The sequence below is a fragment of the Anomaloglossus baeobatrachus genome, chromosome 6 (assembly GCF_048569485.1).
Source record: "Anomaloglossus baeobatrachus isolate aAnoBae1 chromosome 6, aAnoBae1.hap1, whole genome shotgun sequence".
In the NCBI taxonomy this organism is placed as follows: Eukaryota; Metazoa; Chordata; class Amphibia; order Anura; family Aromobatidae; genus Anomaloglossus; species Anomaloglossus baeobatrachus.
In genome coordinates this window covers 120,015,031-120,041,151 of record NC_134358.1, presented here as the reverse complement: position 1 = coordinate 120,041,151, position 26,121 = coordinate 120,015,031, and the positions used below count along the sequence as shown (strand labels likewise).

The 26,121-nt window shown below is 48.8% G+C and overlaps 1 protein-coding gene across 2 annotated transcripts in view; it reads left to right on the top strand.

Moving 5' to 3' along the window:
* Window positions 1-329: 329 nt before the first annotated feature.
* Window positions 330-26,121, top strand: part of CSPP1 (centrosome and spindle pole associated protein 1) — a 278,156-nt gene continuing 252,364 nt past the window's right edge. For both annotated transcript variants that reach the window (XM_075353210.1, XM_075353209.1), the window contains exon 1: window positions 330-403. In XM_075353210.1, coding sequence (XP_075209325.1) covers window positions 364-403 — 40 coding nt within the window. In that variant the 5' untranslated portion in view covers window positions 330-363. The remainder of the gene's footprint in view (window positions 404-26,121) is intronic.

The window sequence follows — 26,121 nt, the reverse complement described above, 5'->3', positions numbered from 1 at the left end:
CTATTTTACCATGAAGGCCTGCTGCACAAAGTCTCCTCTTAACAGTTGTTCTAGAGATGAGGTGTGTCCAAACTTTTGGTCTGTACTGTAAATATATATATATATATATATATATATATATATACATATATATATATATTTATTTATATACAGTACAGTGATGGCTGTTATCTATGCGGCAGTGATGTAGATCAGCAGAAAGACCACAATGCCCAGCAGAGCCGATAGGAGCCGAGCTCGGGCAGCACATGAGCGAGCTCCTCCTCTCCACTAGGGGCGCTAGAACGCTCCTTTCACCCAGGACTCAGCTGAGCGCAGGGGGCGGAGCCTGTCACCACAGAGACACAGCTAACGGCTGTGCGTATGCGTACACATAAGCGGCGGAGCAGCGGCCGGAGCGGAGGTAATGCTGTGTGCGGGGGTTACTATGGGCGGAATATAGCGGAGCTGTGTATCTGCAGGACGTGTCCTCTGATCCTCGGTGCCCGGAGGTCGGGGCTCAGCCTCTCCGGTGATAACATGGCCGGTTGCCCGCTGTCTCCGGTGCATGGGCAGGCATGAGCTCATACACATTATACACGCGAGGAGCCGTGCTTTCTGGTGCCTGGCTGTGAGTCACAAGGGAATTTAAAGGGATTTTCTAGTTTGAAGTAAATACAAATTATAAAGGGTTGAGCAGATCGAGTGGTCCTGCACCGCCCCTGCCCACCCCCTGTGATGCCTCTTGGCCCCCACAAGTGTCTGCACTTACTGAAAAGTTTTTTATTTTTTTATTTTAATGTTCTTATCAAGTCTCAGGCTGTTGCTGTCATGTTTCAGACCGATCTGCGTCTCCGCGGGCTGAGATTCTCCACATCAGGACAGCGGTTATCTTCAGCCGTCCATATTGTGGATGTCTGGAGCTGCTCCTGTGTGCCCGCTGTAGTGTGTATTGTGGATGTCCGGAGCTGGTCCTGTGTGCCTGCTGTAGTCTGTATTGTGGATGTCTGGAGCTGCTCCTGTGTGCCCGCTGTAGTCTGTATTGTGGATGTCTGGAGCTGGTCCTGTGTGCCCGCTGTAGTCTGTATTGTGGATGTCTGGAGCTGGTCCTGTGTGCCTGCTGTAGTCTGTATTGTGGATGTCTGGAGCTGGTCCTGTGTGCCCGCTGTAGTGTGTATTGTGGATGTCTGGAGCTGGTCCTGTGTGCCCGCTGTAGTCTATATTGTGGATGTCTGGAGCTGGTCCTGTGTGCCTGCTGTAGTCTGTATTGTGGATGTCTGGAGCTGGTCCTGTGTGCCCGCTGTAGTCTGTATTGTGGATGTCTGGAGCTGGTCCTGTGTGCCCGCTGTAGTGTGTATTGTGGATGTCTGGAGCTGCTCCTGTGTGCCTGCTGTAGTCTGTATTGTGGATGTCTGGAGCTGGTCCTGTGTGCCCGCTGTAGTCTGTATTGTGGATGTCCGGAGCTGCTCCTGTGTGCCCGCTGTAGTGTGTATTGTGGATGTCTGGAGCTGCTCCTGTGTGCCCGCTGTAGTCTGTATTGTGGATGTCCGGAGCTGCTCCTGTGTGCCCGCTGTAGTGTGTATTGTGGATGTCTGGAGCTGGTCCTGTGTGCCTGCTGTAGTCTGTATTGTGGATGTCTGGAGCTGGTCCTGTGTGCCCGCTGTAGTCTGTTGTGGCTGTCTGCAGCTGCTCCTGTGTGCCTGCTGTAGTCTGTATTGTGGATGTCTGGAGCTGGTCCTGTGTGCCCGCTGTAGTGTGTATTGTGGATGTCCGGAGCTGGTCCTGTGTGCCCGCTGTAGTCTGTATTGTGGATGTCTGGAGCTGGTCCTGTGTGCCTGCTGTAGTCTGTATTGTGGCTGTCCGGAGCTGGTCCTGTGTGCCTGCTGTAGTCTGTATTGTGGATGTCTGGAGCTGGTCCTGTGTGCCCGCTGTAGTGTGTATTGTGGATGTCCGGAGCTGGTCCTGTGTGCCCGCTGTAGTCTGTATTGTGGATGTCTGGAGCTGCTCCTGTGTGCCTGCTGTAGTCTGTATTGTGGATGTCTGGAGCTGGTCCTGTGTGCCCGCTGTAGTCTGTTGTGGCTGTCTGCAGCTGCTCCTGTGTGCCTGCTGTAGTCTGTATTGTGGCTGTCCGGAGCTGGTCCTGTGTGCCTGCTGTAGTCTGTATTGTGGATGTCTGGAGCTGGTCCTGTGTGCCCGCTGTAGTGTGTATTGTGGATGTCCGGAGCTGGTCCTGTGTGCCCGCTGTAGTCTGTATTGTGGATGTCTGGAGCTGGTCCTGTGTGCCCGCTGTAGTGTGTATTGTGGATGTCCGGAGCTGCTCCTGTGTGCCCGCTGTAGTGTGTATTGTGGATGTCTGGAGCTGGTCCTGTGTGCCCGCTGTAGTCTGTATTGTAGATGTCCGGAGCTGGTCCTGTGTGCCCGCTGTAGTGTGTATTGTGGCTGTCCGGAGCTGGTCCTGTGTGCCCGCTGTAGTGTGTATTGTGGCTGTCCGGAGCTGGTCCTGTGTGCCTGCTGTAGTCTGTATTGTGGATGTCTGGAGCTGCTCCTGTGTGCCCGCTGTAGTGTGTATTGTGGATGTCTGGAGCTGGTCCTGTGTGCCCGCTGTAGTGTGTATTGTGGCTGTCCGGAGCTGGTCCTGTGTGCCCGCTGTAGTCTGTATTGTGGCTGTCCGGAGCTGGTCCTGTGTGCCTGCTGTATTCTGTATTGTGGATGTGTGGAGCTGGTCCTGTGTGCCCGCTGTAGTCTGTATTGTGGATGTCTGGAGCTGGTCCTGTGTGCCCGCTGTAGTCTGTATTGTGGATGTCTGGAGCTGGTCCTGTGTGCCCGCTGTAGTCTGTATTGTGGATGTCTGGAGCTGGTCCTGTGTGCCCGCTGTAGTCTGTATTGTGGATGTCCGGAGCTGGTCCTGTGTGCCCGCTGTAGTCTGTATTGTGGATGTCTGGAGCTGGTCCTGTGTGCCCGCTGTAGTGTGTATTGTGGATGTCTGGAGCTGCTCCTGTGTGCCCGCTGTAGTCTGTATTGTGGATGTCTGGAGCTGGTCCTGTGTGCCCGCTGTAGTCTGTATTGTGGATGTCTGGAGCTGGTCCTGTGTGCCCGCTGTAGTCTGTATTGTGGATGTCTGGAGCTGGTCCTGTGTGCCCGCTGTAGTCTGTATTGTGGATGTCTGGAGCTGGTCCTGTGTGCCCGCTGTAGTCTGTATTGTGGATGTCTGGAGCTGCTCCTGTGTGCCCGCTGTAGTCTGTATTGTGGATGTCTGGAGCTGGTTCTGTGTGCCCGCTGTAGTCTATATTGTGGATGTCTGGAGCTGGTCCTGTGTGCCCGCTGTAGTCTATATTGTGGATGTCTGGAGCTGCTCCTGTGTGCCCGCTGTAGTCTGTATTATGGCTGTCTGGAGCTGGTCCTGTGTGCCCGCTGTAGTCTGTATTGTGGATGTCTGGAGCTGCTCCTGTGTGCCCGCTGTAGTCTGTATTGTAGATGTCTGGAGCTGGTCCTGTGTGCCCGCTGTAGTCTGTATTGTGGATGTCTGGAGCTGCTCCTGTGTGCCCGCTGTAGTCTGTATTGTGGATGTCTGGAGCTGGTCCTGTGTGCCCGCTGTAGTCTGTATTGTGGATGTCTGGAGCTGGTTCTGTGTGCCCGCTGTAGTCTATATTGTGGATGTCTGGAGCTGGTCCTGTGTGCCCGCTGTAGTCTATATTGTGGATGTCTGGAGCTGCTCCTGTGTGCCCGCTGTAGTCTGTATTGTGGATGTCTGGAGCTGGTCCTGTGTGCCCGCTGTAGTCTGTATTGTGGATGTCTGGAGCTGCTCCTGTGTGCCCGCTGTAGTCTGTATTGTAGATGTCTGGAGCTGGTTCTGTGTGCCCGCTGTAGTCTATATTGTGGATGTCTGGAGCTGGTCCTGTGTGCCCGCTGTAGTCTATATTGTGGATGTCCGGAGCTGCTCCTGTGTGCCCGCTGTAGTCTGTATTGTGGATGTCTGGAGCTGGTCCTGTGTGCCCGCTGTAGTCTGTATTGTGGATGTCTGGAGCTGCTCCTGTGTGCCCGCTGTAGTCTGTATTGTAGATGTCTGGAGCTGGTCCTGTGTGCCCGCTGTAGTCTGTATTGTGGATGTGTGGAGCTGGTCCTGTGTGCCCGCTGTAGTGTGTATTGTGGATGTCTGGAGCTGCTCCTGTGTGCCCGCTGTAGTCTGTATTGTGGATGTCCGGAGCTGCTCCTGTGTGCCCGCTGTAGTCTGTATTGTAGATGTCTGGAGCTGGTCCTGTGTGCCCGCTGTAGTCTGTATTGTGGATGTGTGGAGCTGGTCCTGTGTGCCCGCTGTAGTCTGTATTGTGGATGTCTGGAGCTGCTCCTGTGTGCCCGCTGTAGTCTGTATTGTGGATGTCTGGAGCTGGTCCTGTGTGCCCGCTGTAGTCTATATTGTGGATGTCCGGAGCTGCTCCTGTGTGCCCGCTGTAGTCTGTATTGTAGATGTCTGGAGCTGGTCCTGTGTGCCCGCTGTAGTCTGTATTGTGGATGTCTGGAGCTGGTTCTGTGTGCCCGCTGTAGTCTGTATTGTGGATGTCTGGAGCTGGTCCTGTGTGCCCGCTGTAGTCTGTATTGTGGATGTCTGGAGCTGGTCCTGTGTGCCCGCTGTAGTCTGTATTGTAGATGTGTGGAGCTGCTCCTGTGTGCCCGCTGTAGTCTGTATTGTGGATGTCTGGAGCTGCTCCTGTGTGCCCGCTGTAGTCTGTATTGTGGATGTGTGGAGCTGGTCCTGTGTGCCCGCTGTAGTCTGTATTGTGGATGTCTGGAGCTGCTCCTGTGTGCCCGCTGTAGTCTGTATTGTGGATGTCTGGAGCTGGTCCTGTGTGCCCGCTGTAGTCTATATTGTGGATGTCTGGAGCTGCTCCTGTGTGCCCGCTGTAGTCTGTATTGTGGATGTCTGGAGCTGGTCCTGTGTGCCCGCTGTAGTCTGTATTGTGGATGTCTGGAGCTGGTCCTGTGTGCCCGCTGTAGTCTATATTGTGGATGTCTGGAGCTGCTCCTGTGTGCCCGCTGTAGTCTGTATTGTGGATGTGTGGAGCTGCTCCTGTGTGCCCGCTGTAGTCTGTATTGTGGATGTCTGGAGCTGCTCCTGTGTGCCCGCTGTAGTCTGTATTGTGGATGTCTGGAGCTGGTCCTGTGTGCCCGCTGTAGTCTGTATTGTGGATGTCTGGAGCTGGTCCTGTGTGCCCGCTGTAGTCTATATTGTGGATGTCTGGAGCTGCTCCTGTGTGCCCGCTGTAGTCTGTATTGTGGCTGTCTGGAGCTGCTCCTGTGTGCCCGCTGTAGTTAGTCCATATGAGGCAAATCTCATGAAAACTGGACAGATGCCAGGAAGGGGGAAGAGCTGTTAGGCACTGTGGCCCCAACTCATAGGCCACAGAGCACTCGCTTGGTGTGCCGGCCTTCGTGGTGTGCCACTACACGGGACCCTCATTCTCATGTTAGTGTAGCACCCCAGTGGACTTACATATATCATTCTTTCCATCATCATAATTGGTGGAATTGTATAAACTGTGTTCCATTGTAAAATGTGGAATTAGGAAACAAATAATGCAGAACTGATGGTCGTATTGTATAATCCAGTGTCCCTCCATGTTCCTGATCAGTAAATCCATCCAAAGTGGCACAATCACAATACGTGATCAGAACAAGCCACCGGATAAGGTCAGGGCACACAACTAACCTGTGTCAATAGTCTCATACAGTACACAAGTCACAAGTCATTGATTTTTCTTCTCTGTACATTGGAGTGTCACCATGTTTCCATTCATTGTGTCAAATTGGTTCTAGATTTTTAGTTTTCTCATTTGTGAGCTGTAAGCTGGACTATTCTATGCATTTTTAATACAACTTGTTGCTTTTTTGAACATTATTATAACCTTTTGGAAATCTTCTGAAACGTGGTCAAAAATAACAATGCGTGCAACATCTGCACACCATTGCATGACTACTTAGATGCCGATGACTTAAGGGTACTTTACACACAACGATATCACTAACTATATATCGTCGGGGCTACGATGTTCGTGACACACATCCGGCGCCGTTAGCGACATCGTTGTGTGTGATTAAAAGGATCGACGATCGCAAAAACGTCAAAAATCGTTGACACGGCGCTTTTTTTCATAATATCGTTGGTGGTGCATGCCGCTGGTTGTTCGTCGTTCCTGCGGCATCACACATCGCTATATGTGATACCGCAGGAGCGACGAACATCTCCTTACCTGCGTCCACCGGCAATGAGGAAGGAAGGAGGTGGGCTGCATGTTCCGGCCGCTCATCTCCGCCCCTCCTCTGCTCTTGGGCGGCTGATTAGTGACGCCGAACGAACCGCCCCCTGAAAGGAGAGATTGTTCGATGTCTCCAGCGACGTCGCTAAGCAGGTATGTGCGTGTGACGCTGCCGTAGCGATATTGTTCGCCACGGCAGCGATCACCCCCATGACAAAACAGCGACGTGGGCGGGTGCTGTCGCGCACGACATCACTAGCAATGTCGCAGTGTTTAAGGCACCCTTTATTCTAGGACAGGTCACTGATATCCAGTTTGTGAGCATTAGAGATGAGGCGACCTGTTGATGTTCGGTTCGGCGGCTTCAGCGCTGAGAGATGATGGGCGGGAGGATGGGAGTGCATATGTAATGAGCGGGCCCACGTGGTCACGGCATGCGCTGCTACAGTCTGCTCGTGCCACCGATGACCCTCATTCCCCGCAGCCCTACTTTCAGCCTATAACATGCACCCCCCACTTTCCCCCAACATTTGGAGGGAAAAAAGTGCGTCTTATAGTCCGAAAAATACGGTATACAGTGTATGGACCCAGTGTAAAAAATTATCCAGCATCCAGATCAGTAGATTGGTTAAAAATCAATTTTCCTTTATTCCAAACTTCATAAAAGCATAAAATTCTCCATCATTAACCAATCTACTGATCTGGATGCGGGATAATTTTCTACACTACGTCCTGCTGCAGAGGGATCCTGCTTTCTTTTCCGTGCACCGATCAAACATTTAGCCATCTCCATTGGGTGAGCTGGACTTTTTCTATATAGTGTATGGACCCAGTATACCACAGCCCCTTATACTGTGCAGTGGAGGGGTATTGGAACTCAGCTTCCATTAATGGGGCTCTGTCAGCATAGAATGACTGTTCACACCAAGTCCAGGTGCCCTGTAACCTGTTGGCATGACCAAACATTTAAGTGCCTCTCCTTTCCCCACTCCTACCCCCTTCTAAATTTCCTTTCCTTTCCAGCTTGCCTTCTTCTCCCCATTCATCTCCTCTGCCTTCTTTCCCATTCCCTCCTCCCCCTGTACTTATGGCACCACTCCAGCGGATGTTTTTTCTTTCAGTGCTGGAGTGGTGCGTTTAACCTAAAGTCCCTGTCCCAGTCTTAGGCTATGTGCGCACGTTGCGTCGGTGTACCTGCAGTTTATTCTGCACGTTTTCCTTCCCTTGGTTTTTGACCAAATGGCTTTTGACAATTTTTTAGCGCTAAAAACGCATGCGTTTTTACCGCGTTTTTAGTGCGTTTTTAGCGCTTTTTACCTGCGATTTCACCTGCGTTTCTGCAGATGCGTTTTTGAGATCAAGACACTGAGAAATAAAGTTGAATTAGTCAAAAAGAATGAAAAAAGAGAAAAAAAGTATAAAATTAACTTTTAATAAAATTATATGGGAAATTATCAATTTTAATGTAATAATAGTGGTTATGCACATTTTAACAGAAAAATAGCTAAAGTTTATTATTTTTTAACATTTAAATTTTCGGTTATTGTGTGTGTAAAGGAACATTAGAACCCATTAATTTTTGGCCAGAAAAGCATGCGTTTTTGGAGCCAAAAACGCAGTTGAAAAGCAGGTAAAAAGCATGAAAAACGCAGGAATTGTGATTTTGGTTGCTTTTTGCCATTTCTCATTGACTCCAATGTTAAGGAAACGCTGCAGAAATGGCAAAAACAACTGACATGCTGCTTCTTTTTCAGCATGGTTTTTGACCACAAATATGCAAATTAAACGCTGCTGAACAAAAAGCAAAGTGCAGACTGGATTTCTGCTTTTCCCATAGACTTTGCTGGAAATCAAAAACGCATGCGTTTTTGCGCAAAAACGCTGCTGCCAAAAACGCTGCAGAAACGCGGTAAAAACGCAACGTGCGAACATAGCCTTAGGCTATGTTCGCACGTTGCGTTTTTTACCGCGTTTCTGCAGCGTTTTTGGCAGCAGCGTTTTTGCGCAAAAACGCATGCGTTTTTGATTTCCAGCAAAGTCTATGGGAAAAGCAGAAATCCTGTCTGCACTTTGCTTTTTGTTCAGCAGCGTTTAATTTGCATATTTTTTGTCAAAAACCATGCTGAAAAAGAAGCAGCATGTCAGTTGTTTTTGCCATTTCTGCAGCGTTTCCTTAACATTGGAGTCAATGAGAAATGGCAAAAAGCAACCAAAATCACAATTCCTGCGTTTTTCATGCTTTTTACCTGCTTTTGAACTGCGTTTTTGGCTCCAAAAACGCATGCTTTTCTGGCCAAAAATTAATGGGTTCTAATGTTCCTTTACACACACACAATAACCGAAAATTTAAATGTTAAAAAATAATAAACTTTAGCTATTTTTCTGTTAAAATGTGCAAAACCACTATTATTACATTAAAATTGATAATTTCCCATATAATTTTATTAAAAGTTAATTTTATACTTTTTTTCTCTTTTTTCATTCTTTTTGACTAATTCAACTTTATTTCTCAGTGTCTTGATCTCAAAAACGCATCTGCAGAAACGCAGGTGAAATCGCAGGTAAAAAGCGCTAAAAACGCACTAAAAACGCGGTAAAAACGCATGCGTTTTTAGCGCTAAAAAATTGTCAAAAGCCATTTGGTCAAAAACCAAGGGAAGGAAAACGTGCAGAATAAACTGCAGGTACTCCGACGCAACGTGCGAACATAGCCTTATATTTATTCTGGTCATTTTCCGTTCTTTGTGACCTGCCTTGGTTTCTGTCTGGCTCTCATAGACATTGAGAGCTAGTGACATAACTTCTGACTTCTGGCCAATTAGAAGTTACAGTCACAAGATGGGACGAGAGCGGCATTGGTTAAAGGTGAAAGTTTTTACCTTTTACCAACGCCTCTCTGGTTCTATATTGTGACTGTAACTTCTGACTGGCCAGAAATCAGAAGTTATGTCTATGAGAGCCAGATCGAGGACAGAACAAGGCTCTCATAGACTTGTATTGATTTGTGACCTTCAGCGTGCTTCACGAAACTTTGAAACGGAAGGCAGGTCACAAATCAACAGAGACTAATTGGAGTGATGGTGATAAAAGATGAAGTCACCGTAAGGTGAGTATAAGACAGGAGTCTTAGATCTCTTACTCATATTTTTTGGGACTATGAGGTTCTTGCTCCCTTTTGGAGAGGGGTGGAGAGATTGGTCCATGAGGTTTTGGGGTTTGAGGTAGCTATTGATCCGTTTAATTACCTTCTCAATGTCCCGCCTTTAGGGACCTCAAAAAACTGAGCCAGGTTGCTTCTTCACATATGGAATTCGGAAAAGTGTTTGATAGCCTCTTTTTGAAAAAAAAAACCCCAAAACCTCCCCCCACTATTCAGGATTTGGAATCGCGGATACAAGTAACTAAGCGGATGGAGTATCTTACTGCTTGTATGAACAATCGGCTGGAAAAGTTTCAACAAGAATGGACACCATGGGATCTTTTTATGGACAGTCGTAATTAGTCGTCAGACCGAAGGATACAAATACCTCAAAATTCGTACCAGTGATCTACATGGTTCATCTGCTAATTGTTCTTCTCTGCTCTTTCCGTTCCCTTCTTTCCCTGTGTCTTCCCCGAGTCAGACAGTATTGTATATCTATGCCATTTTTTTTTTCCCTGATGTCTTAATGAAAATTCTGGTTAATAAATACAGTTTACAAAAAAAAAAAAAAAAAAAAGACAGAAGTCTTATGGTCATGTCACACACAACAGCGACGACGTCGCTGCTAAGTCACTATTTTTTGTGACGTAGCAGCGACCTTGCTAGCGATGTTGTGTGTGACATCCAGCAACGACCTGGCCCCTGCTGTGAGGTCGCCGGTTGTTGCTGAATGTCCTGGACCATTTTTTAGTTGTTTCTCTCCCGCTGTGAAGCACACATCGCTGTGTGTGACAGCGAGACAGCAACGAACTGAATGTGCAGGCAGCAGGGAGCCGGCTTCTGCGGACGCTGGTAACCAAGGTAAATATCGGGTAACCAAGCAAAGGCTTGGTTACCCGATATTTACCTTCGTTACCAGCGTCCGCAGCTTCTTGAAGCCGGCTGCCTGCTCCCTGCACACGTAGCCAAGGTACACATCGGTTACCTATAAGCAAAGCGCTTTGCTTATTAATCCGATGTGTAATCTGGCTAGGAGTGCAGGGAGCCAGCGCTAAGCGGTGTGCGCTGTTAACCAAGGTAAATATGGGATAACCAAGCGAAGCACTTTGCTTGGTTACCCGATATTTACCTTAGTTACCAAGCGCAGCATTGCTTCCACGCGTCGCTGCTGGCTGGGGGCTGGTCGCTGGTGAGATCTGCCTGTTTGACAGCTCACCAGCGACCATGTAACGATGCAGCAGCGATCCTGATAAGGTCAGATCGTCGTCGTGATCGCTGCTGCGTCGCTACGTGCGACCTAGGCTTTAGATTAAAATCACCCTCCAGCGGTAAAATACGAAAAACGCTGTAGTGGTGCTTTAACTGTTTTGCCACGCCAAGTGTGCAGAAAAGCGTCATTCTGTGCTGAGAGATTCCCTTTAAATTCATACAGTTCTCAGTGGGAGTGCCGGGTGTTGGGCCCACTTCAGTCTAATATCAATGACATATACTAAGGGTACATCAGCATTAGTATCTAAGCCATGGACAACCAGTGCCAGTGGTCCTTTGGATTTCTTTTCTGTGGCAACCATTAGGTCAGAATTTATTGCACATGACATAAAAAGCTACAATAACAGTCGGTTATGATACAATTTATTTAACGTTATTCATTTAGCTATATCTAACTACTGTGATAAGATCTTGTATCTTCTGTATATTGGGAGAGGAGAGCGGTTTATGGGGAATGCTCCTTTCTGTCCAGTCCATTGATGCTTTAGAAGCTTTTCTACTTGTTATGCGTCCACTCGTCCCTTTTGTTGTCCCCTGTTGCCCTGGAGTTTGGGGCCCGGAGCCAGCTGCACGGCTTCCTTCTGCCTAGCAACCTGTGCAGGGTGATCAACACGCCAGGCCTCTAGATGTTTGCTCTTCGCATGGCACACAGTATGGTTAGGCAGATGCTCGATAATTCTCACTGGAGATATATCTGTGTCACACCATTTGCTGTAAAGAATACAGAGCGTTATATCATCATCATACCATTGAGAGCTCCACTTGACACACAAATGTTTTTGGCAAAAACTGAGAATACTAAATGCAGCAGATTTTTATTGCATTTACATTCCCTTTCCCCATCTATTTATTTTGTGTTGTAGTCATCGATAATTCATTAGAAATTAGAAATTTCCAGGTAAGGGTGGAGTCCTATGTAGTGCTCAGCACTAGTCTCCAAGAAATACATTGCAAAAGGCTGCATCGTTATTGACTGAACGGTTTTACATAAACAGCATTTCCATTAACAATAAGCAATGCATATGAATTGTAATGATGCGCCAGAAATGCACTGCACCATTTTTACTGGGGTGACACAGTGGCTTTGGCTGTGACACAAGTTCGCTAGTTGTCGCTGCTATACCTAAGCACAAGTAAATGGATCACATTGTGACCCTGAGGATATTGCAACAAGCAAGTCTGACACACTTCTTAGGCTAGGTTCAGACACTGCGTTTTTTTGACGCTGCGTTTTTGTGCGTTTTTTTGCCGCAACCCTAACCCAAAACGCAGCAAAAAAACGCAGCAAATCGCGGCAAAAACGCATGCGTTTTTTGCCGCGATTTGCTGCGTTTTTTTGCTGCGTTTTGCTGCGGTTTTGCTCACTGCGTCTTTATGTATTTTTTATCAGTGAACAAAAAAAAAGGTCTGATGTCATTTCCTTCTTCAATATGTTCTTCATTCTCCACTAGTGTATGCAGGAGAGCAGACAGCTGCAGAACTACAGGCTCAGCATGCTCCATCCAATAGTGTATGCAGGAGAGCAGACAGCAGCTACAGAACTACAAGGCTCAGCATGCTCCATCCAGGACTGTATGCTGGACGGAGAGTCAGGGGGAGCAGACCTACAAGGCTCAGCATCCTCCATCCAATAGTGTATGCTAGAAGAGCAGACAGCAGCTGTCGAACTACAAGGCTCAGCATCCTCCTTCCAGGACTGTATGCAGGATTTCTTTGCCCCCCCCAAAAAAAAAAAATGATGTGGGCTTCGCCATATTTTTGTATGCTAGCCGGGTATAGCAGGCAGGTACGGGCTGCCCCCAACCCCCAGCTGCCTATTTGTACCCGGCTGGGAACCAAAAATATAGAGAAGCCCTTTTTTTTTTAATTATTTCATGAATTTCATGAAATAATTAAAAAAAATAATGACGTGAGCTTCGCCTAATTTTTGTGTCCAGCCGGGTACAACTAGGCAGCTGGGGATTGGAATCCACAGTGCAGGGTGCCCATGCTTTCTGGGCACCCCCGCTGCGAATTACAGTCCGCAGCCACCCCAGAAAATGGCGCTTTCATAGAAGCGCCATCTTCTGGCGCTGTATCCAACTCTTCAAGCTGCCCTGATGCCGGGTGGCTCACTGGGTAATAATGGGGTTAGGGCTAGCTGTATATTATCAGCTGGCCCTAAGCCCGAAATTCATGGTGTCACGCCAATATTAGGCATGGCCACCATGAATTTCTAGTAAAGATAAAAAAAAAACACAACACATAGAAAAATATTTTTATTAGAAATAAAACACAACACAATTAGTGACTCCATCTTTATTGAAATAAAGAACCCCCCTCTGCAGTAATCCTGGGTCAAGGGTCCCGCGCCGTCCAATCCGGATCCAATATTATCTGATCGGTTTGCTGGAAGGCAAAGCGATCAGATGATGTGTCAGGTTCAAGTGCCTGAATCACATCACACATCAGCTGATTGTATAAAAGCAGTTTATACAATCAGCAGATGCATCGGTGCAAAAAAAAAAATTCTCACTTATGTGCATATTATCGGCAGCTCCTGGAGCGGAGTCTGATCCCGTCCGATCGCTGCAGGAGCTGCCGGTAATCAGGGATGAAGTCTCCTGACGCATCTGCTGATAGGTTAAACCGGCTGGCCGCTGGCGTCACCCCGAGACTTACGATCAGCTGATGCGTCAGGTGACTGCATCAGGTGATCCATCGCCAGGTCCTGCAGGCATACGTACCCGGGGAGACTGCACACACCCAGAGGAGTACTGGTACCGGGAGGAGGAGCTGGGAGCGGGCATGGCACTGGGAGTCTGCAGACAGGTGAGTATGACATTTTTTTTTCTACTGTTCACTTTTGATTTCGCAGCTGCCTCCACCTCCCGCCCAGACATGGCGCAGCACGGCAGCATACATGCACAGGACTGGAGGTGGAAGCGGCAGTGACGGTACCGGGAGGATTCACGCTTCTGTGTTTACTGACAGAAGGAATCCTCTTCCTGTACACGTCACTTTACTACCCACCTCCTGCGTTTATAGCTGCGTTTTTGGTTTTAGAAACGCACCAAAACGCACCTATTTGCGTTTTTCATTGCGTCTTTCAACATCCCATTGCACTCAATGGATGAAAAGCGCAGTGAAAAACGCGGGAATAATTGACATGCTGCGTTTTTGTGGCACCACAAAAACGCAGCTGAAAAAAAACGCTGTGTGCAGACAGCAAAAATGAAAACTCATAGACTTTGCTGGGGAAGCAAAGTCATGTAGTTTTCTGAGCAAAAACGCACCCAAATGTCAGGTTTCCAGGTTTTCCAGTTCTCTTTTGAATGAGCTTGCCCTCAGTTAACATGGAGTTTAAGGTTCTGTTGCCCTACTTCCTGTCCAGCTGCTTAAAAGGCCGCCTCTCAGCCCAGTCCAGTGCCTGAGTATACTGCTTGCTGTGTGCTCCTGCTTTGCTGCTGCTAATCCTGATTGCTTTTGGATCCTCCTAAAAGACTACCGACCGACCGACTCTGGACCTTACCCGGTTTCTCAAGCTGTGCCCGGATTCCATCTGCCATCTTCGGTCAGCACTGCCCGGTTCTCTCTGGTTCGTAACCACTCTGGACAATCATCCCGTACGGACACTCCTGGACTTTTACCGCTTGCCCATTGTGTCCCGGCTGCTGCGCATTTAGGCCTTCCGGGGTGATTGCCGGACAGTCCCTGTATAGGGGTTCGCTCTGGTGGTCTCCCTGGGGGAGTCCGGTGCGTGGCCCCGGGAATTCCCTCCGCTCCGTTTCGGGAAGGTATTTGTGTATTTGTACTGCTGTGTTTGTTCCGTTGTTATCTACCGTGGTTACAGATTATAAAACATCTTGTATCAAAAACTCGTCTCTGCTGATCATTGCCCTATGCTATCGAAATCCTCAGAACATATAATAACATATATTAACATTAATGTAATACTTATTATATGTTCTGAGGATTTCGATAGCATAGGGCAATGATCAGCAGAGACGAGTTTTTGATACAAGATGTTTTATAATCTGTAACCACGGTAGATAACAACGGAACAAACACAGCAGTACAAATACACAAATACCTTCCCGAAACGGAGCGGAGGGAATTCCCGGGGCCACGCACCGGACTCCCCCAGGGAGACCACCAGAGCGAACCCCTATACAGGGACTGTCCGGCAATCACCCCGGAAGGCCTAAATGCGCAGCAGCCGGGACACAATGGGCAAGCGGTAAAAGTCCAGGAGTGTCCGTACGGGATGATTGTCCAGAGTGGTTACGAACCAGAGAGAACCGGGCAGAGTGCTGACCGAAGATGGCAGACGGAATCCGGGCACAGCTTGAGAAACCGGGTAAGGTCCAGAGTCGGTCGGTCGGTAGTCTTTTAGGAGGATCCAAAAGCAATCAGGATTAGCAGCAGCAAAGCAGGAGCACACAGCAAGCAGTATACTCAGGCACTGGACTGGGCTGAGAGGCGGCCTTTTAAGCAGCTGGACAGGAAGTAGGGCAACAGAACCTTAAACTCCATGTTAACTGAGGGCAAGCTCATTCAAAAGAGAACTGGAAAACCTGGAAACCTGACACCAAAATCGCCGCGAAAAACGCACTGTGTGAACTTACCCTTAGGCTGCTTTCACACTTGCGTTATTTTGCATCAGTCACAATCTGTCGCCTTGAGGAATTACGGCATCCTGCAAAATATTTTGCAGGAATCAGTTTTTTCCTCATAGGCTTCTATTAGTGACTGATTGTGACTGATGGCCCTGCGTTGCATCCGCCGCGTGACGGATCAGTCGTTTTTTGTGTGTGGTGGATTGTTTTTTTACTGTGAGCATGCGCTTTGCTTATTGAGGAGCTTATTACTCATTGAGTTCTGTCTTCCCGCTCGGCTTCTGTAGAGCCCAGCAAGAACCCAATCCCAGAAAGATTTATGGATTGGGTAGATCTCTCTTTTGGAGCAGGATATCTGCTATATTGTTATTGTGATCCCTTCTCCCCTCTTTTCGGAGGGGAAAAGGATCCTGCTCCAAAACATAAAGATACAATTTCAATCTGTATATGTGCCATCTGTGCTAGACAGCTTTCATCTTCCCATAAGAAATGACTGTGTCAGGGCTGTACAAAAAGGGAATAGTTTGCCATGAGACTTAAGGCCATTTACACGCTGCGACATCGCTAACGATATATCGTCGGGGTCACGGTGTTTGTGACACACATCCGGCGTTATTAGCGACGTCGCAGCGTGTAACACATATGAGCGACCTTAAACGATCACAGAAGAGACAAAAATCGCTGCTTTGTGAGACGTTGTTCACTTACCAAAACTCACTGCCTATTCAGTAGCGAGGTTGTTTGTCGTTCCTGCGGCAGCACACATCGCTATGTGTGACACCGCAGGAACAAGCAACAACCTCGTACCTGCGGCCGCCAGCAATGAGAAAGGAAGTAGGTGGGTGGGATGTTCGTCTCGCTCATCTCCTCACCTCCTCTGCTATTGGACGGCTGCCGTGTGACATCGCTGTGACGCCGCACAAACCGCCCCCTTAGAAAGGAGGCGGTTCGCTGGCCAGAGCAATGTCGCAGGGAAGGTAAGTCCGTGTGACAGGTGTAAGCGATGTTGTGCGCCACGGGCAGCGATTTGCCCGTGACGCACAACTGACGGGGGCGGGTACGCTCGCTAGCGACATCGGTACCGATATCGCAGCGTGTAAAGTACCCTTTAAGTCTTCCCTAACCTCATTTTCCCAGTTCTTGTCCCTGGCTCCTTTTGGGGGCCAAGAAAATGAAGATTAATGTAGAGGAGGATTTAGATTTACAGGAGGGTCATATGTCTATCTCTGAGGAGTTGCTGGTAATAAGTATTATTTATTGTCCAAAGACATAGGATAACTCCTTATAGCGGTGAGGAGTGGAATAGGTGAAGATCACTTAGACGGTCCAGGACGAAATAATTGGGAGGCTCAAATTAAAAAAGATGGTGTTTCCTATATATGAACAAATTCAGAGTCTGAGTTTAGATGAAGATCCTTCACAGCTTAGAAACCCAATGGATCGGAAGATAGACATCTGCTGTTGAAATCCTGGGAAACCTCGGCAGTCTTACCGAGAATACATTTTTCTTCCTGTGTGACAAGATTCTTGTTCCGGTGGCTGAATCAACTAGAGGATCATCTTGGTTTGGGTACTCTTAAGAAAGGTCTGTTAGCTTCCCTGACTTTTCTTCAGAAGTCCATAGGATTCAAATACTCACAGACTAATGGCATAAGATGTAATCTGCCCAGGCCAAAAAACTAATGCACTGCCAGGATGCAGCAAGACCTCCATTAAATGGAGACATCACAGTTGCAAAAGGAGCTTGATGGTAAAATTGCACACTTGTGGCTTGCATAGGTCACTGTTCACACATGCAGGTTCACAGTATCTGGTAAGCAGCCTATTAGTTACGCCCATCCCAATAGATGCAAGCGGGCTGCGCCAGTACTATATACAGTTAGGTCCAGAAATATTTGGACAGTGACACAGGTTTTGTTATTTTAGCTGTTTACAAAAACATGTTCTGAAATACAATTATATATATAATATGGGCTGAAAGTGCACACTCCCAGCTGCAATATGAGAGTTTTCACATCCAAATCGGAGAAAGGGTTTAGGAATCATAGCTCTGTAATGCATAGCCTCCTCTTTTTAAAGGGACCAAAAGTAATTGGACAAGGGACTCTAAGGACTGCAATTAACTCTGAAGGCGTCTCCCTCGTTAACCTGTAATCAATGAAGTAGTTAAAAGGTCTGGGGTTGATTACAGGTGTGTGGTTTTGCATTTGGAAGCTGTTGCTGTGACCAGACAACATGCGGTCTACGGAACTCTCAATTGAGGTGAAGCAGAACATCCTGAGGCTGAAAAAAAAAGAAAAAATCCATCAGAGAGATAGCAGACATGCTTGGAGTAGCAAAATCAACAGTCGGGTACATTCTGAGAAAAAAGGAATTGACTGGTGAGCTTGGGAACTCAAAAAGGCCTGGGCGTCCACGGATGACAACAGTGGTGGATGATCGCCGCATACTTTCTTTGGTGAAGAAGAACCCGTTCACAACATCAACTGAAGTCCAGAACACTCTCAGTGAAGTAGGTGTATCTGTCTCTAAGTCAACAGTAAAGAGAAGACTCCATGAAAGTAAATACAAAGGGTTCACATCTAGATGCAAACCATTCATCAATTCCAAAAATAGACAGGCCAGAGTTAAATTTGCTGAAAAACACCTCATGAAGCCAGCTCAGTTCTGGAAAAGTATTCTATGGACAGATGAGACAAAGATCAACCTGTACCAGAATGATGGGAAGAAAAAAGTTTGGAGAAGAAAGGGAACGGCACATGATCCAAGGCACACCACATCCTCTGTAAAACATGGTGGAGGCAACGTGATGGCATGGGCATGCATGGCTTTCAATGGCACTGGGTCACTTGTGTTTATTGATGACATAACAGCAGACAAGAGTAGCCGGATGAATTCTGAAGTGTACCGGGATATACTTTCAGCCCAGATTCAGCTAAATGCCGCAAAGTTGATCGGACGGCGCTTCATAGTACAGATGGACAATGGCCCCAAGCATACAGCCAAAGCTACCCAGGAATTCATGAGTGCAAAAAAGTGGAACATTCTGCAATGGCCAAGTCAATCACCAGATCTTAACCCAATTGAGCATGCATTTCACTTGCTCAAATCCAGACTTAAGACGGAAAGACCCACAAACAAGCAAGACCTGAAGGCTGCGGCTATAAAGGCCTGGCAAAGCATTAAGAAGGAGGAAACCCAGCGTTTGGTGATGTCCATGGGTTCCAGACTTAAGGCAGTGATTGCCTCCAAAGGATTCGCAACAAAATATTGAAAATAAAAATATTTTGTTTGGGTTTGGTTTATTTGTCCAATTACTTTTGACCTCCTAAAATGTGGAGTGTTTGTAAAGAAATGTGTACAATTCCTACAATTTCTATCAGATATTTTTGTTCAAACCTTCAAATTAAACGTTACAATCTGCACTTGAATTCTGTTGTAGAGGTTTCATTTCAAATCCAATGTGGTGGCATGCAGAGCCCAACTCGCGAAAATTGTGTCACTGTCCAAATATTTCTGGACCTAACTGTATGTGCTCCATGCAGGGACAGTGACTATAGTATGCAAGGCCTAACAAAAAGAGGCCCAGCTGCATCCTGTATAAAATATTCTGTGCGATTAGTTTTTTGGCCTGGGCAGTTTACATCTTCTGCCATTAGTCTGTGAGTATTTGCTTAGCTTTTGGAGGATTTAATTCCTCTTTTTTTGTTGTTTTTTTATATAAGTCCATAGGATTGCTAGCAGACGTCTCAGCAAAGTCAGTCAGAATAGCTGCGAGAGCATCAGTTTTGTCAACTTGAACAAGAAAATCGCTTTGGCTAAAGCTATGGAACGGAGATGTAGTTTCCTGGATCCAGCTTTGCTCTGTTCCCTTCCGAAGAGAATATATGTTTTGGTCTGGCGTTAGTTGAAGTGTTGAAAAAGCATGAAAGAAAAGATCTTTGCCAGGATAGACAATGACACCAAGATACCATAGGAGGCTGGATCTCAATTTTTCTTTGTCACTCCTTATTGGGAGACCCAGACAATTGGGTGTATAGCTATGCCTCCGGAGGCCACACAAAGTATTACACTAAAAGTGTAAAGCCCCTCCCCTTCAGCCTATACACCCCCCGTGCTGCCACGGGCTCATCAGTTTTTATGCTTTGTGCGAAGGAGGTCAGACATGCACGCATAGCTCCACAGCTTAGTCAGCAGCAGCTGCTGACTATGTCGGATGGAAGAAAAGAGGGCCCATAACAGGGCCCCCAGCATGCTCCCTTCTCACCCCACTCTTGTCGGCGGTGTTGTTAAGGTTGAGGTATCCATTGCGGGTACGGAGGCTGGAGCCCACATGCTGCTTTCCTTCCCCATCCCTCAATTAGGGCTCTGGGTGAAGTGGGATCCTTTCGGTCTCCAGGCACAGGAGACCGTGCTCCATCCACAGCTCCTGAGGACCATGCTGGATAGGAGCCGAGTATCGTTCAGGGACATGGCCCTGCTACTTTGAGGTACTCTGTGTCCCCGTGGGGACCGCGCACAGCAACACTCCAGCATTGCTGGGTGTGCTAGTGCACCGGGGACAGCAGCGCTGACTGCGTTTGTGCCATTACACACTTCAGCGTCGCTGAGTGTGTTCGTGTAGGGGGACTGCCGCGCTGACCGCCGCTGCCATGGTTATCACTGCGGCGCGGCTGGGACTGTTAGTGCGCCGGGGACTTCCGCGCCGACCGCGCTTATACGGCGGCCGCGCTTATAACTCGAGTCCCCGGCTTTTGCGGCCTAGTCTCGGTTTCTTCCCGCCCCCAGCCCTGCCAATCAGGGGAAGGGCGGGACGCTGTACAGGACGGCAGCACTGAGGGCTGGAGCATGCTTTGCATACTCCACCCCCCTCACTCTGCACAGTGGGGCACCAGTTCCCGCACTTTTCTGGGTCACGCCCACGGCTCCCTCCTCTCCTCAGGACGCCGGCAGCCATTCCTCTCAGCTCTGCTAACGCTGGAGAGGAGAGACAAGCTCAGGGAGGCCCAGGCAGGATTTCTGGTGCCCACACAACCGCTTTGCGCAGGCGGTAAGCAGCACCTGTGGTGCTGGCCCCACTAGGGCAGAAGTGTACTTATAGATTATATGATTATAGACTATACTTTACACTGTATGGTGCACTGTTGATTTTTGTCTATATACCCTCCTGTATTGCTCAGAGGAGACAACAGTGTCGTCCACAAATAGCAAGGGTGCCAAAGCACAGACTTACTATGCTGCCTGTGCAGCATGTACGGCTATACTGCCGGCAGGTTCCACTGACCCTCATTGTGTGCAATGCTCGGCCCCTGTGGCACTTTCTCAGCCGGAGCCTCTGCTAAGGGTGGCCCAGGGAGAACCACCTGTTAACACTGTCCAGGTGTCAGGGACGGAGTTTGCAGTTTTTACTGAAAGACTTTCTGAGACTATGGCTAAGATATTAGAAGCCTTGCAGTCCAGGCCGGCATCTCAAGCCAGGGGCACTGTGGAATCATTGCCCCCTGGCCCCCCTCAGTTGGAACAGCAATGTCCTCCCGGGGTGTCTCATGGATCCCAGGGTGAGGTCTCTGACACGGACCGCAGCCCCAGACCGATTAAGCGAGCTCGCTATGATATCCCCTCGACATCATCACAATGTTCAGGGTCTCAGCGAGAGGACTCTCTGTATGATGAAGCGGAGGTAGCTGATCAGGATTCTGATCCTGAAGCCGCTCTCAACCTTGATACTCCTGATGGGGACGCCATAGTGAATGATCTTATTGCGTCCATCAATGAAATGTTGGATATTTCTCCCTCAGCTCCTCCAGTGGAGGAGTCAGCCTCTCAGCAGGAGAAATTCCGTTTCAGGTTTCCCAAGCGTACAAAGAGTATGTTTCTGGACCACTCTGACTTCAGAGAGGCAGTCCAGAAACACCGAGCTTGTCCAGATAAGCGTTTTTCCAAGCGCCTTAAGGATACACGTTACCCTTTCCCCCCTGACGTGGTCAAGGGCTGGACTCAGTGTCCCAAGGTGGATCCTCCAATCTCCAGACTTGCGGCTAGATCCATAGTTGCAGTGGAAGATGGAGCTTCACTCAAGGATGCCACTGACAGACAGATGGAGCTCTGGTTGAAATCCATCTATGAAGCTATCGGCGCGTCTTTTGCTCCAGCATTCGCAGCCTCTATGGGCACTCCAAGCTATCTCAGCTGGTCAGGCGCAAATTGACGCACTCACACGTACGTCTGCGCCGCAGGTGGCGTCCATAACCTCTCAAACGTCGGCATTTGCGTCCTACGCTATTAATGCTGTCCTGGACTCTGCGAGCCGTACGGCGGTTGCAGCCGACAATTCGGTGGCAATACGCAGGGCCTTGTGGCTGCGGGAATGGAAGGCAGATTCGGCTTCCAAAAAGTGCTTAACTGGATTGCCATTTTCTGGCGACCGTTTGTTTGGTGAGAGATTGGATGAAATCATCAAACAATCCAAGGGAAAGGAAACATCCTTACCCCAGGCCAAACCAAAAACACCCCAACAGAGGAGGGGACAGTCGAGGTTTCGGTCCTTTCGGGGTGCGGGCAGGTCCCAATTCTCCTCGTCCAAAAGGCCGCAGAAGGATCAGAGGAACTCCGACGCATGGCGGTCTAAATCACGCCCTAAAAAGACCGCCGGAGGTGCCGCTACTAAGGCGGCTTCCTCATGACTTACGGCCTCCTCACACCGCATCCTCGGTCGGTGGCAGGCTCTTCCGCTTTTGCGACACCTGGCTGCCACAAGTAAAAGACCGTTGGGTGAGAGACATTTTGTCTCACGGTTACAGGATAGAGTTCAGCTCTCGTCCTCCGACTCGATTCTTCAGAACATCTCCGCCTCCCGAGCGAGCCGAGGCTCTTCTGCAGGCGGTGGGCATTCTGAAGGCAGAAGGAGTGGTGGTCCCGGTTCCTCTTCAGCAACAGGGTCACGGTTTCTACTCCAACCTGTTTGTGGTTCCAAAGAAGGACGGGTCCTTCCGTCCTGTTTTGGACCTAAAACTGCTCAACAAACACGTAAGGACCAGGCGGTTCCGGATGGAATCCCTCCGCTCCGTCATCGCCTCAATGTCCCAAGGAGATTTCCTAGCATCGATCAATATCAAGGATGCTTATCTCCACGTACCAATTGCTCCAGAGCATCAGCGCTTCTTGCGCTTCGCCATAGGAGACGAACACCTTCAGTTCGCGGCACTGCCGTTCGGCCTGGCGACAGCCCCAAGGGTTTTCACCAAGGTCATGGCTACAGTAGTTGCGGTCCTCCACTCTCAGGGTCACTCAGTGATACCTTACTTAGACGATCTGCTGGTCAAGGCACCCTCTCAAGAGGCATGCCAACACAGCCTCAACGTTACTCTGGAGATTCTCCAGAGTTTCGGGTGGATCATCAATTTTCCAAAGTCAAATCTGACACCGGTCCAATCGCTGACATATCTTGGCATGCAGTTTCATACTCTTCCAGCGATAGTGAAGCTTCCGCTGGACAAACAGCGTTCACTACAGACAGGGGTGCAATCTCTCCTTCAAGGTCGGTCACACCCCTTGAGGCGCCTCATGCACTTCCTGGGGAAGATGGTGGCAGCAATGGAAGCAGTCCCTTTCGCGCAGTTTCACCTGCGTCCACTTCAATGGGACATCCTACGCAAGTGGGACAGGATGCCGACGTCCCTAGACAGGAACGTCTCCCTCTCTCAGGCAACCAAAGCTTCCCTTCGGTGGTGGCTTCTTCCCACCTCATTATCGAAGGGGAAATCCTTCCTACCCCCATCCTGGGCGGTGGTCACGACGGACGCGAGTCTGTCAGGGTGGGGAGCAGTTTTTCTCCACCACAGGGCTCAGGGTACGTGGACTCAGCAAGAGTCCTCACTTCAGATCAATGTTCTGGAGATCAGGGCAGTGTATCTTGCCCTAAAAGCGTTCCAGCAGTGGCTGGAAGGCAAGCAGATCCGAATTCAGTCGGACAACTCCACAGCGGTGGCTTACATCAACCACCAAGGTGGGACACGCAGTCGGCAAGCCTTCCAGGAAGTCCGGCGGATTCTGCTGTGGGTGGAAGCCACAGCATCCACCATATCCGCAGTTCACATCCCGGGCGTAGAAAACTGGGAAGCAGACTTTCTCAGTCGCCAGGGCATGGACGCAGGGGAATGGTCCCTTCACCCGGACGTGTTTCAGGAGATCTGTTGCCGCTGGGGGATGCCGGACGTCGACCTAATGGCGTCACGGCACAACAACAAGGTCCCAACATTTATGGCTCGATCTCAAGATCACAGAGCTCTGGCGGCAGACGCCTTAGTTCAGGATTGGTCGCAGTTTCGGCTTCCTTATGTGTTTCCTCCTCTGGCACTGTTGCCCAGAGTGTTACGCAAGATCAGGGCCGACTGCCGCCGCGTCATCCTCGTCGCTCCAGACTGGCCGAGGAGGTCGTGGTACCCGTATCTGTGGCATCTCACGGTCGGCCAACCGTGGGCACTGCCAGACCGACCAGATTTGCTGTCTCAAGGGCCGTTTTTCCATCTGAATTCTGCGGCCCTCAACCTGACTGTGTGGCCATTGAGTCCTGGATCCTAGCGTCTTCAGGATTATCTCAAGAGGTCATTGCCACTATGAGACAGGCTAGGAAACCAACGTCCGCCAAGATCTACCACAGGACGTGGAAAATATTCCTGTCGTGGTGCTCTGCTCAGGGGTTTTCTCCCTGGCCATTTGCCTTGCCCACTTTCATCTCAATCAGGACATCTCCTTACCCTCGTTTTGTCCTCATCCAGTTCACCAATGTGAAAAGGATTTGCACTTGTTAGATCTGGTGAGAGCACTCAGACTCTACATTTCACGTACGGCGCCCCTGCGCCGCTCGGATGCACTCTTTGTCCTTGTCGCTGGCCAGCGTAAAGGGACACAAGCTTCCAAGTCAACCCTGGCTCGGTGGATCAAGGAACCAATTCTCGAAGCTTACCGTTTCTCGGGGCTTCCGGTTCCCTCAGGACTGAAGGCCCATTCTACCAGGGCCGTGGGAGCGTCCTGGGCCTTGCGACACCAGGCTACGGCTCAGCAGGTGTGTCAGGCAGCTACCTGGTCGAGCCTGCACACTTTCACGAAACACTATCAGGTGCATACCTATGCTTCGGCAGATGCCAGCCTAGGTAGGCGAGTCCTTCAGGCGGCAGTTGCCCACCTGTAGGACGGAGCCGTTACGGCTCTATTATGAGGTATTATTTACCCACCCAGGGACTGCTTTTGGACGTCCCAATTGTCTGGGTCTGCCAATAAGGAACGACAAAGAAGAAGGGAATTTTGTTTACTTACCGTAAATTCCTTTTCTTCTAGCTCCAATTGGGAGACCCAGCACCCGCCCCTGTTTTTGTGTACACATGTTGTTCATGTTAAATGGTTTCAGTTCTCCGATATTCCTTCGGATTGAATTTACTTTAAACCAGTTATAATTTTTTCCTCCTTCGGGCTTTTGCACCAAAACTGATGAGCCCGTGGCAGCACGGGGGGTGTATAGGCTGAAGGGGAGGGGCTTTACACTTTTAGTGTAATACTTTGTGTGGCCTCCGGAGGCATAGCTATACACCCAATTGTCTGGGTCTCCCAATTGGAGCTAGAAGAAAAGGAATTTACGGTAAGTAAACAAAATTCCCTTCTTTTCTTCCAGTGGGAAGAAAGGTAGTGGGTTCTGGAATGTGTAGGAGGAGATTAAGATTGAGCTCTCCTATTCCTCCCAGAGCCTGAAAATAACTTTCTTTTTATCCCCGGGGTTACGGAATACCCTAATATTCCATCTTCAGAATTTACAAACTTCAGGCATGATCTCCCCAGTACCAGAGAGAGAGTGCAGCAGTGGTTATTATTCTTGTCTGTTCCTTGTAAGGAAATTATGCGGACAGAATAATTAAATACCTGAAACCTCTAAACCAGCACTACTACTGAATGTTCAAGATGGAGTCCATAAAATCTACCTATCCCCGATAGAAGACTTCGTTATGACAACCATCGACTTGCAAGTCGCTTATTATCATGTTCTCATCCATCCAACTTACCCAAAATTCTTGAGGTTTGCCGTCACCCAGGGATGTTGAATGCTTCATTACCAGATCAGTGTCCTACCTTTGGAATTGAATCATCACCTCGGAAGTTTACAAAGATCATGGCGGGAGTGTTGTAATTAGTGAAGAAGCAGAACATCTGCATCATTCCTAATCTTCACAATTTCCTAGACATGGCTTCTTCTGTACCAATGTTCGGAGAACAGCTAACGAGAACCCTTTAAATTCTAATGTTCCCAGGGTGGCTGGTAAATCCTTAAAAATCAGACCTAGTCCCTTCCACCAGGAAGATCCTCCTAGGTATCCTTTTGAACTCGCAAGAACAGACATCTTTTTTTTAAAAAAGTAAAAGACAAGCAGATTTAGATGAGATCCAGAACTACACCTCTAAGGGATCAAAAGAAGGTATCCGTAAGGTTTGCCAAGTCGATTTTAGCCTCCACGACTTCATGCATTCAAGCAGTGGCTTAGTTTTAAGCCCTTACAAGACTTTTACAAACATACATTCTATCATATTGATATACAGTAGATCTCCAGATCCTTAAACAAGAGAGTTCCTTTGCATAGTTGGGTCAAGACTACTCTTGCCTAGTGGCTTAGCTCAAGAAACCTAGGGAAAGGAGTGTCCTGGAGTCAGAATCCTCTGCCGACCATATCAACAGATGCCAGCAAAAGAGGATGGGGATCTATAGTCTCCCAGACTTTGTTCCAGGGCATTTGGACTCAAGACATCAGTCTTCGGTCATTCAGCTTCAGAGAAGTGAAAGCAGTAGAAGAGGCCCTCAGGGCTGCAATAACCTAAATACAAGGGACTCATGTAAATG